Source organism: Labeo rohita, chromosome 24, assembly GCF_022985175.1.
Source record: "Labeo rohita strain BAU-BD-2019 chromosome 24, IGBB_LRoh.1.0, whole genome shotgun sequence".
In the NCBI taxonomy this organism is placed as follows: Eukaryota; Metazoa; Chordata; class Actinopteri; order Cypriniformes; family Cyprinidae; genus Labeo; species Labeo rohita.
Genome location: NC_066892.1, coordinates 2740767 through 2753315, shown reverse-complemented (window position 1 = coordinate 2753315; position 12549 = coordinate 2740767). Strand labels below are relative to the sequence as shown.

Below are 12549 nucleotides of genomic sequence, written 5' to 3'. Positions count from 1 at the left end.
CATGCTTTTTCTTCTTGAAGCACACCACTGTGGGCGGGACCTGGCCGCTGTCTTTGATCTGATTGGGCGGTTCTTACTTGTGATTGACAGCTGGAATGTGACTCAACGTGGCAAAATAAACTCCATAGGGATGAAGTTTCTCTTCGGTGCTCAGCACCTGTTTTTTAAAATGTAGATGATCGATGATCCTGAAGCGTTTTTATTGTTTTGTTGGTCTTTGGGGTCCTCACATTTCATCTGAATTTGTGTTTAAAAGTGTTGGATAATTTCTTTGATTTGCGTCTGATCTTCAGAGGACAACTAGGAGGAATCTGGTACATTGTCAGTCCTAAGAGAGGTAGGTTATAACAAAGCCTGATGGTTATTATTACTATTATTTACTTATTATTAAGTCAGATGACATTTAGATAGTTTTAGTTTTAAAAAAAAAAGTTAAAAATGGTGTTAAACTTTCATTAGAGAGCCTGTGTAGTTTAATGTAATATGTTGCTTTTATTAAATTAAACTTAGAACAATCTAAGGCTATTGTTAACCCTGACAAGGCTTATTTACGATATATGAGAGTAAAGTTTTGTCCTGGTCAGTTGGGTCACTTTGACAGTGAAATAAGATGCAAAATGCCAACAGCGCCACCTGCTGGGAGTGACTTTTACAATATAATCGTAATTCTGTTCTGGAGTTGCGTCAGTCATCAACTTTCTGAAGGAAGTGAACAGTAGAACTGTACAGCACATGGGGAATCATGCTAAAATATAAATAAACAGCTGATTATATAGAGACAGATGGTTACTGATGGTAAACTTATTCGTATGCACAAAAAAATGAAAAATAATGCATTAGATTTAAAGCATCATCAACGGTGAGTGTTTCTTCCTATAAATTAGCTGTTTTATAATGCTTATATAAGTTAAAAAAAATAATAAAATGATAAATCAGGCAAAATCACTTAGATTTGTACGTGGAATATGGCAGGACGCGCGGGCAGTGTTGCCAAGTCCACGGTTTTCAGGCGGAATTGTTTTACTTTAACACTCTTCTCTCGGGTTGTTTTTCATGTCCGCGGGTTGAAGCGAGTGTGAAGCGACCCTAAAAACGTGGAATGCCCACGGAATGTGAATTTTATCAGGGGTTGCTCCCCCGGTATCAAATGGGCGGGGTTTTGTTGGGAAAACCTGGCAACCCCGCGGAGGAGGGAGTTGCCTGTGATTCTGTAAACCCACAACATTATGGAGGAGTAAACCACAGTCAAACGCGGGAGATAATATATTGTTTTCTTCTGTTGCTATACTTTTAAATAAGTTATTTGTTTCTTTAATATGTATTTGTATGCTTCGGGAACTTGAGAAGCGGTATTATTAAGAGGATTTGAGCCACGCGTGTAAACCGGCGACAATAACGCGCGCCATAAGTCTTTACCACGTGGACGTGCCTTTGAGAATCAAAAGACAGAAAGAGAAAAGAGCAGCGGTGAGAATTTATTTAATGTTATATTTACTGTGTAAATAATAATACACAGCTTTACTGTTTTGCATGCTAATTTGGACGCATATAGGGGATTATTTCATTTTAGTTTCATTCATTAGCCGACTGTGATAGGTTCGACTTCCTTGCCGGCTCTGCAGTGTTAGATCTCACTAAACAGCTTTTGGTTTGGATTGATCTTGCACTGAAGAACATATTAATTTATTTATTTTACTGAATAATCGTTTTAGAGTGGCAGTTGAGCAATGTTTCCTGCTGTCAGTGTTGGGGAAACGTACGCATGCGCACTTCATGGTGATAGAAATCAACGTAAAAGTCAGGAAATTAGAAGAAAAAAATGTCTTTTACATTGAAAGTGTGCTCAAACTCATTGTGGTCCATCTACTTTTCACATTGTTCTTTTTTAAATCTTTACCCACTTGAATATTGTATTAATAATTAGAATATTTAGTCTTTTATTGTTTATGATGATTAAAATAACAGTATACTTACAGTGTTGGGAAGGTTACTTTGGAAATGTAATAGGTTACAGATTACAAGTTACTTGATTTAAAATGTAATAAGTAGTGTAACTTTTCAATTACTTTATTAAAGTAGTGTAACATTACTTTTAATTACTATTCGATTACTTTTCTAAGTATAATAATTAAAATAATTCTATAAATATATAAATAATCAAGTAGTAGTACTAGTTTGTTAGTTATCTTATAATCCATTACAGTGTACCAAAAAAAAAAGAAAAATGGCAGCAGCTGCGTTTGTATGAAACAATAGATAGTTTGTATGAAGTCAACGATGCCAGGATAACAGAATTAAGAAATTGTATAGATAATATTGAATTAAGCTTTGATATTTTATTAGCTAACCAAACGCAAAGCTTCCGCCAAGAAAAATTATCAAGCGTATAGCACCAAGTTAAGTTGCCCCAAAATAGTCTGAGCTGTGTAATAATTTAATTTAAAGCACAGCCACCACAAATTCACTTTTTTATTTGTTTACTTATTTTTTGGGGCTTTTTATGCCTTTTATTGTGATAGGACAGTAGAGAGATGACAGGAAAGAGCTGGGAGGAGAGAGGGGAGCGGGATCAGCAAAGGACCTCGAGACTGGAATCGAACTCGGGTCACCGTGAGCGCAGTTGCGCTATATGTCATAACTAGATCATAACATAAATAACATCATAACAAGAAATAGTTTAATAGCTATGATACTGGGTTTGAAATCAAATATCTGCATAGTTATGACAGAAAACACTAGCATCTAACAATGCTAAAACTATCTTAAAAAATAAAGTTTATGAATAAACCCAAATAGAAAATAAAACAGTTATCGAATAAGCATGTGTCCTGTTCTGTGTCCTAAACTCCTGAAACATTGGTGTCTCATTTTAGAGCAGTCAATGCAATTTAAGTCAATTGAATCTGTAAGTGGGGGTGGGTGTGCGAAAAAAAAAATCTGATGTAATCCCCTTTGTAATCACTGGCATTTTTCAAAAGTAACTAATTTAATTACACATTTTTTCTCAGTAACTGTAACTAATTACAATTACATTTATTTTGTAATTAAATTAAGTAATTCCGTTACATGTAACTAGTTACTCCCCAACACTGTATACTTATAAGTAGTACAATAATGTATAGTAGTATTGTTTGTGGTAATTAGCATATTCGAAGAAACGCATTGAAAGATGTCATTCTGAAAAACAAGATCAAGATTTAGTTTAATTGCAAGTCGTCAATAACCTTTATGGCTAAAAATATTCATAATTATGCAGATTTTAGAAAAATAAAACGCGTTCTGTATTATAAGCAATCTTTACTGAGGTTGTAATTGAGTTTTAGTGTGTTCAGTGTAAATTTATTAATTAGCAAATCAGTTTATAAAATCCATATCGAGTATTTACAAAGAACTGGAAATGAAAAAAATTATGGAAATTCACAGATCAAACCGTGTTTACATGACTGGCTTCTAATGCTGTTGTGTAGTTTTTGCTCCATCATTTGTTTTGACTGATTACTCAAACGGAAGTGATCTTGAATAGCTGTCAGACATAAAGCAAAACACGTGATTGAGCAGTTTTATGACTGAACTGGCAAGATAAGAGATTTTTATAGCGGCACATTTTATAACAAAGATAAATCCGCTGTGGGTTTATGTATAATTTGTTTGAATGGGCAGACAAGTGTCTGTTTATCTTACAGATGACGTCAGAGAAACCACCGTTGCCTGCAGATGGAGAGCAGAACGAGGCTGAACTGGGTTTAGGGGTCGAGCAGGAGGTCGTGATGGAAACGGCACGAGATGGATGGGACAGTAAAGTGGAATATTTCCTCGCTCAGGTGGGATTCAGTGTGGGATTGGGAAACGTTTGGAGATTCCCGTACCTCTGCCACCAGAATGGAGGAGGTGAGTGAGAAGGAGATCGTTTTGACTGGATGCAAATAATGTCCGCACTTGTTTTTAGTTTGGTGCTTAAAGTGCCTGAAGTACTTAAATTTGACTTTTTGAAATTTAAGACCTGGAAAAACCCTTGAAAATAGCAATATTCCTGAAGAGCTACCCTGTGTCATGTCTTTCAGGAGCGTTCATATTGCTGTATGTGCTGTTGATGGGGCTGGTCGGTGTGCCGTTGTTTTTTCTGGAGCTGGCGGCGGGTCAGAGTATCAGACAGGGCAGCATCGGCGTCTGGAGACATATTTCTCCAAAACTTGTTGGCATTGGCTACTCCAGCTGTGTGGTGAGTAATATTTGTTTTTTTGGTTAATTGCACTGGTACATAAAGATTTCAGTTTTGGGACATTGAGTCTTTGGCACACTTGGTTTGACTTTAAAGAAGTCCACTTCTAGAACAACAATTCACAAATAATTTACTCACCCCCTTGTCATCCAAGATGTTCATGTCTTTCTCTTGTTAGTTGTACAGAAATTATGGTTTTTGAGGAAAGCATTTCAGGATTTTTCTCCATATAATGGACTTGATTGGTCCCCCGATTTTGAACTTCCAAAATGTAGTTTAAATGCAGCTTCAAAGGGCTCTAAAAGATCCCAGCCAAGGAAGAAGGGTCTTATCTAGCGAATTATTATTATTATTATTATTATTATTATTATTATGATTTTTTTTTTTTTTTTTTTTGGGGGGGAAAATAAAAATTTGTATACTTTTTAAGCACAAAAGCTTGTGTAGCACAGGCTCTGGGATGCGCGTCCACAATGCTAAATTAGTAATGTGTCATTCTTGAACGATTCATTCATTTTGAACGAATCTTCAGTGTGACTCGGGAAGAATGAGTCGTCTCGGGGAGTGATTCGTTCAGTCGCACATGCGCAGCATCCTGTTAGGTTCTGTACTGGAATTGGTTCGCCTGTTTTGAGTCTTCGGGTTTTTTGAGTCATTCGTTCATCTTATGGGGCTGTCACGTGATAAACGAACGACTCGAACCCGAAAACTTGTCAGATAAGAGGTGAGGTGAGCTAATCATAGACTAAAGACCCAGGTAAACAATGAATGAATCTTTTCTGTTTCTTATAGCATTATAGTTTTGTTTGTCGTGTGATCAACGTTTGTGTAAGCAGTAGATGTGTTAGGGAAGTAACATGTAACATTTTAATTATATTTTGCTAAAATGAACGAAATGACTCAAAAAGATTTGTTCATTTTGCTGAACGAGACTTTCTTAGTCTTTGCGTGTTCGCTTTGTAAACATTGTTATTTGTAAAAATGTTATTTTCAGAAAAAAATGACCGATCGTTTCGCTAGATAAGACCGTTCTTCCTCGGCTGGGAACGTTTAGAGCGCTTTGAAGCTGCATTTAAACTACATTTAGGAATTCACAATCGGGACATCAATGAAGTCCATTATATGGAGAAAAATCCTAAAATGTTTTCCTCAAAAAACATAATTTCTTTACGACTGAAGACAGAAAGTCATGAACATCTTGGATGACAAAGGGTTAGTAAATCATTTGTGAATTGTTGTTCTGGAAGTGGACTTCTCCTTTAAGCTTATTAAAAGCTAGACATGTAAACATTGTTAGAACTTCATGTTAATTTACTCTTGAATACATTGTTTTCCTTTTCTCTTTTTATTTCCCAGGTGTGTTTCTTTGTAGCTCTGTATTACAACGTAATCATCGGCTGGAGTATTTTTTACATGGGAAGTTCTTTCCAGTATCCTCTACCATGGGAAAACTGTCCGACAGAAGGCAACGGCACCGGTAAGGATTAGGAGCTTGTGTAATGCAATATAAAGTTAGTCGTTTTCACTGATGCCAGAAATGTGACTTATTTTATATGGAGATGCGTTTATTGTTTTCGCTCATAGTGAAGGAATGTGCCGCCAGCTCTCCCACGGCGTATTTCTGGTACCGTAAAGCTCTGGATATCACAGATTCCATTGATGAAACAGGAGAGTTTAACTATATCATTACTGGGTGTCTGCTGGCCGCTTGGGTCATCGTTTGTCTGGGCATGTACAAGGGCATCAAATCGACTGGCAAGGTATTTGTAGTCCATGTTTTGAAAGTGAATGTACATATGATGTTTATTGTATGTTGTAATTTGATTATTGATCATATTAATTGGTGTCGGTTGTGTGTAGGTGATGTATTTCTCCTCCGTGTTTCCGTACGTGGTGCTGCTGTGTTTCCTGATCAGAGGCGTGACGCTAGACGGGGCGTCCGAGGGCATTAAATTCATGTTTTACCCCAGGGTATGTAGATCATTACATGACTTTGTAAGTTTCTTGTTGAGTTGAAGTCTAGAATATGGGTGGAATTTATTAATTAGACACTGTAGTCCATAAAAACAATCACCAAATCAGTGTCTTTACTCTATGGGCATGTTATATACACTGAAAAAATTGGTGTAGAAGCAGTTTTCACTTAGAAATTGCTAGTAAATTTCACGAACGATTACAAATGTTTAGTTTAAAATAATCAATTGTTCTGGTTGGTTTCTCTCAGCTGGAGATCTGGGGCGATGTTCAGGTGTGGCGTCAGGCAGCGACTCAGGTTTTCTTCGCTCTGGGTTTGGGTTTCGGTTCTGTGATCGCGTATTCTTCCTACAACCCTCGGAACAACAACTGCCATCGAGACGCGTTCACTGTATCTGGCGTCAACTTCATGACGTCTGTTCTGGCCACGCTGGTGGTGTTTGCCGTGCTGGGCTTCAGAGCCAAAACCATCGCCACCGAGTGTGTTAAACGGTCAGTATGCAGCTCAGACACAAATGATTTGCGAATATTTGATCTTAAAATCTATTAGAATGCCTCAAGTATCTTTAAGTATGTTGCACTACAGCTTTAAGATGTTTAGCTGTGTGTTTGTGTGTGTTGCAGTAACGTGAAGGACTTGTTTAAAGCGGGGCACAGCACTTCTTTACCTGACCTCTTAATCAATGTGTCAGATGTGGAGAGCATCACATTGGACAAGTATGAGGAGTGGTACAGGATTCAGGGCCAGCAGCTGAATATCCCTGGTTACAACATCACCGCCTGCAGCCTGGAGGAGGAGCTGAAACAGGTACAGAACACAACTAGATGTTTTATTTTATTATTTTCTGAAGAAAATGTGATTCAAAACTTTCTATGCTTGATGTTTTGGGTTGTTGCTGGTGGTATTGCTTTGTTTTGAGTGGTTGCTAGGTTATTGGAATGTTTTGGGTGGTTGCTAGGGTATTATTGAAATGTTTTGGGTGGTTGCTAGGGTATTGCTGGAATGTTTTAGGGGGTTGCTAGGGTATTGGAATGTTTCAGGTGGTTGCTAGGATATTATTCAAATATTTTGGGTGGTTGCATTTTGGGTGATTTGAGCGGTTGCTAGGATATTGGAATGTTTCAGGTGGTTGCTGGGGTCTTTGTTTTAAGTGGTTGCTAGGTTATTGGGATATTTAAGTGGTTCCTAGGGTATTATTCAAATGTTTTGGGTGGTTGCTAGGATATTGGAATGTTTTGGGTGGTTGCTGGGGTATTACTTTTTGAGTGGTTGCTAGGGTATTGGAATGTTTTGGGTGGTTGCTGGGGTATTACATTGATTTGAGCATTTGCTAGGCTATTGGAATATTTTAAGTGGTTGCTAGGTTATTATTGAAATGTTTTGGGTGGTTGCTAGGGTATTGCTGGAATGTTTTAGGGGGTTGCTAGGGTATTGGAATGTTTCAGGTGGTTGCTGGGTCTTTGTTTTAAGTGGTTGCTAGGTTACTGAGATTTAAGTGGCTGCTAGGGTATTATTCAAATGTTTTGGGTGGTTGCAAGCTTGTTTGTTTTCAGTGGTTGCTAGGATATTGGAATATTTTGGGTGGTTGCTAGGGGTATTACTTTTTGAGTGGTTGCTAGGTTATTGGAATGTTTTCGGGAGTTGCTAAGGTATTGTTTTGGGTGGTTGCTAGGGTATTACTTTGTTTTGAGTGGTTGGTAGGTTATTGGAATGTTTGGGGTGATTGCTGGGTATTACTTAATTTTGAGTAGTTGCTAGGTTATTGGAATATTTTAAGTGGTTGCTAGGTTATTATTGAAATGTTTTGGGTGGTTGCTAGGGTATTGCTGGAATGTTTTAGGGGGTTGCTAGGATATTTTTGGAATGCTTCAGGTGGTTGCTAGGGGTATTACTTTGTTTTGAGTGGTTGCTAGGTTATTGGAATGTTTCAGGTGGTTGCTGGGGTCTTTGTTTTAAGTGGTTGCTAGGTTATTTAAGTGGTTGCTAGGGTATTATTCAAATGTTTTGGGTGGTTGCAGGGGTGTTACTTTGTTTTGAACAGTTGCTAGGATATTGGAATGTTTGGGTGGTTGCTAGGGGTATTACCTTGATTTAAGTGGTTGCTAGGTTATTGGAATATTTTTAAGTGGTTGCTAGGGCATTATTGCAATGTTTTGGGTGGTTGCTGGGGTGTCAAAAATATGATTTCCAGGTCTAAAGTAATGGAAATGAATACACCTGTAGTTTTGATGATTTCTGCAGTCTTTCTTTTGTAAGGAATGACTCAGATGAACGGTTTGCAATTTTCAGTTACTTTGCAATTTTCATTTTCTCTCTCAGGGTGTGGAAGGAACCGGTTTAGCGTTCATAGCATTCACTGAAGCCATGACGTTGTTTCCTGGGAGTCCGTTCTGGTCGGTGCTGTTCTTCCTTATGCTGCTCAATCTGGGTTTGTCCACCATGTTCGGCACCATGGCTGGAATACTGACTCCGCTGACAGACACCTTTAAGACGCTACGCAAACACAAACTCCTCTTCACAAGTAACACTCCCGCCCGTTCTATTTCTCTCTTATATTTGGGTTTATTTAATCACTATTGTTGTGTTTTGCGTGACTGTAATTGCTAATCTGATTTTGTCTTTCTCCCAGTGTGCAGCTGTGCAGTGGGCTTTCTGATCGGTCTCATGTTCACTCAACGCTGTGGAAACTACTTCGTGACGATGTTTGATGACTATTCCGCCACACTTCCCCTCATCATCGTCGTCATCTTTCAGACCCTCAGCGTGGCCTGGGTTTATGGAGCCGACAGGTATCACAGACTCTCTGAGTTCAAGTACAGCTGTGTTTATCTGTGTTGGTTTTGTGCATTAATGTGTATAAATGCAGGTTTTTGGAGGACCTGAAGCGGATGTTGGGTCGACCGCTTCCTGTAGTGTACAAATACCTGTGGAAGTATGTGTGTCCGGTCGCTATGCTGGGGCTCTTGGGTGCCAGTCTGCTGAAGATGATCTTGGAGCATCCCACATACACCGCCTGGAACAGAGAAAAGGTAAAATGGGTCTTGGAATAAAATTTAACTGATTTATTTGTAATCCTCATCATAGTAATTGTTAGAATGTCCAAGGATCAACAATCTCCACGTAAAACTAATCAGATCGACCAAACCGTAAGTCGTAGAGACTTGAAACTTGGAGGAATGGTAGTGCTCACACCGTCTACAACGTCACCAAGGCTCGCCCCAATCGACCTAACGGGGTGCTACAGCGATTAAAAGTATAAAATCACTCGTAAATCCTAAACAGTTTGTTGCAGGCTCAAGTGTCTTATGTCGTTGGAATCTTTGGCTCATTTGTCTGTCACCCTGGAGACGGGGTGTTTTGCATTTTTTGAAAAACTTAGGACTAATTCACAAAAGTTGTGGAAACAAACCAGTGCAGGAAGAACTTATCTTACAACTTACAAAATATCTTTGCCAACCTAACAACGCATATGCAAGAGCTAAATCTGAGGTCAGATGAAAAAAGTCATGGAGCTTGGCCATTTGGTGGCACTATAAGAGGCAAAAAACATAAAAACAGCCATAACTACACAACCATTTGTCCTATTGATGTGAAAATTGGCACGCACGCTCTAAGGACATTTGTGTTTCTCAAAAAACATGAAGTTTGAGCAAGACAAGCTTTAAGGACGTTGATTGGAACGAAACTCAGTGGGCCTGTTTGACTTATGGCATTAAAGGTCTATGAGAAATTTTTCAAAGGTGTAAATGATTGTATATTGCACGTTTTTTGACACATACGTATGATATTCATATGTTGGTACGAATTGAATTTATAAAAATTAACCAGTTCAAAAGTTTACATGCGCTTGATTCTTAATACTGTGTTGTTACCTAAATGATCCACAGCTGTTTTTTTTTTTTTTTTTTTTTATATAGTGATAGTAATCCTTCAGGTTCCAAAAATCATTTGGTTTTTGCACTATTTTGTGTATTTGAACCCTTTCCAACAATGTATGATTTTTGAGATCCATTTTTTCACACTGAAGACAACTGAGACTCATATGCAACTATTACAGAAGGTTCAACGCTCACTGATGCTCCAGAAGGAAAAAAACGATGCATTAAGAGCCAGGTGAAACCTTGTTGAATTTGAATATCAGGGTAAATTTTACTTATTTGGTCTTCTGGGAAACATGTAAGTATCTTCTGTAGTTTCTGAAGGGCAGAACTAAATTAAAAAATATGATATTTAGGCGAAATAAGAAAAATGTTCATCAACATCATTCTCTTCAAAAGTTTTCACCCCGACTCTTAATGCATCATTTTTTTTTCCTTCTGGAGCATCAGTGAACGTTTGAACCTTCTGTAATAGTTGCATATGAGTCCCTCAGTTGTCTTCAGTGTGAAAAGATGGATCTCAAAATCATAGAGTCATTGTTGGAAAGGGTTCAAATACACAAAAATGCTGCAAAACCAAATAATTTGTAGGACCTGAAGGATTTTTCTGAATTCTGAAGGATTTTTCTGAACAGCGGGCAGTTAAACTGTTCAGCACAAACAAGGGACTCATGAACAATTGCTATTATTATTTTTCTGACTTGTCATGTCCATACGAGATAACTAACATTGCTCTATCCAACTTTTCTCCCAGGCGTCTAAGGAAGTGCTGCCTTATCCAGGCTGGGCTATTGCTGTCCTGAGCACGCTCATCTGTGTCGCATTTCTTCCCGTTCCCATCGGGTACATACATTTCTTCCTCCTCGAACGGCTCGGCCAGTCTCCGCAAGACGCTGAGGCGAGATACGTGCCGTGTGCCACCACAGACATGGATCTGACCCCACTCAGCACGTTACCACCCTCAGGAGATGGCCCAAATTCCTTTTCCCCTTTGCTTCAAGAAAACAACGACTATCACTTGCAAAACGGCCACATTGAACACTTTGAATCAAGCGCGTTATGAGAAGAAACTACAGCACAACCTTCATTGGAGTTTACAAATGTCTGAGAAGGACCTATTTAAATCAAGACCATTTTATTAGCATACTTTGCTGTTGGGAACAATCATTTTAATCGGTGCATACGGGCAGAAAAACAACTGTTCGTAAAGGACTAGTTCATCTCAAAAAGGAAAATTGTCATCAGCTTGGCTCACAACATCTCAGATGATCTTCTGGAGCTTTTTAGCCGTTTATGCCGGCTGCTCTTTTCACAGAAGTTGACATCTGTTGAGCTGTTACCGTTATATTAGTCTTTATATGCAGCTTTGATGGCGGTTTCCTTTTTGGAGTGAACTTTGGTTTTAAGTACAGTATAGTAATGGTACCGGCTGAGTTGTACCTGCGTTTGGTGAGTCCAGGTAAACGTTGAACAACATTGCAACACTATAGCTACCTGTTACGCTGGTCTAATCATTTGGTAACTGACGGTCCTGCTGCTTTAGTGATCTGACAAGGTTATTTTATCATGTTTTTGCATAAAGGTGTTGATGATGGGTTTGACCCGTCGGTGTTATTTGAACTGTACGATACTGAAGAAGCAGCCAGTGCTTCGTCTCCGTTGATATCATTAACACTTCAATGCGTGAATCAAGTCACAGCGGTCTAAAAAAAATCATTCCAAATCATTTTTTTCTTCCAGAATGATGATTTAGTTAATCAATACCTTGTTGTCGTGAACAAAAACACACTTGACATATCAAGAGGACAGCTGGTTTGACTTGTGTAGGGGTCAAAGGTCATTAATAATGACCATCAAAGGGTTAATGTTAGTCCATTCTGATGTGTTCTGCGTTTAGTGTCATTATTTAAGTGAGTATTTGAGCTCATATCTGTAAAAAGGTACATTGTGTGTTCAAAAGACTTTTTGAGCCATGAAATATTCACCCATAACTAAGACCTGGACAAATACAGAGTTTCAGACCTACAACATGGGAAATTTTGTGTGTGTTTTCTGAACAGAAATGTCTGTCATATTTCGTCTTTATTTTTTTCTGCACAATATGACCTGGACGTTTTTTTTTTTTTTTTTTTTTTTTTTTTTTTTGCGAGGAAAAAATACTATTGGATTTTTAAAACATGTTTATTTATTTATCTTTGTAACATTTCAGGCTCTTTTTTTGAGCACCAACTACAGCAATCATCAAAAAAAATTTATATAAATGTATAAAAATGTATATAATAATAATAATAATAATAATAATAATAATAATAATTATTATTATTATTATTATTATTTTTTTTTTTTTGATTGCTGTAGTTGGTGCTCTCTCTCTCTCTCTCTCTCTCTCTCTCTCTCTCTCTCTCTCTCTCTTGTATATAAATATATATATATATATATATATATATATATATATATGTATGTATATGTATATATAA

General features: G+C 37.9%; 1 protein-coding gene across 3 annotated transcripts; it reads left to right on the top strand.

Annotated features, from left to right (window-relative positions):
• The first annotated feature begins 78 nt into the window (after positions 1–78).
• On the top strand, positions 79–12304 carry slc6a16b (solute carrier family 6 member 16b). Of its 3 annotated transcripts, none has more exons than XM_051097651.1 (12): positions 79–337; positions 3684–3888; positions 4062–4219; positions 5576–5696; positions 5804–5979; positions 6080–6190; positions 6444–6685; positions 6818–7001; positions 8514–8715; positions 8824–8983; positions 9061–9223; positions 10827–12304. In XM_051097651.1, exons 2-12 carry the CDS (start codon positions 3684–3686, stop codon positions 11133–11135), a joined length of 2031 nt encoding a protein of 676 aa, XP_050953608.1. In that variant the 5' UTR covers positions 79–337; the 3' UTR covers positions 11136–12304. The 3 variants fall into 3 exon arrangements, with proteins under 3 accessions (XP_050953608.1, XP_050953611.1, XP_050953610.1); XM_051097654.1 differs by lacking the exon at positions 79–337 and adding an exon at positions 702–859; XM_051097653.1 differs by lacking the exon at positions 79–337 and adding an exon at positions 1206–1467.
• Positions 12305–12549: the final 245 nt, after the last annotated feature.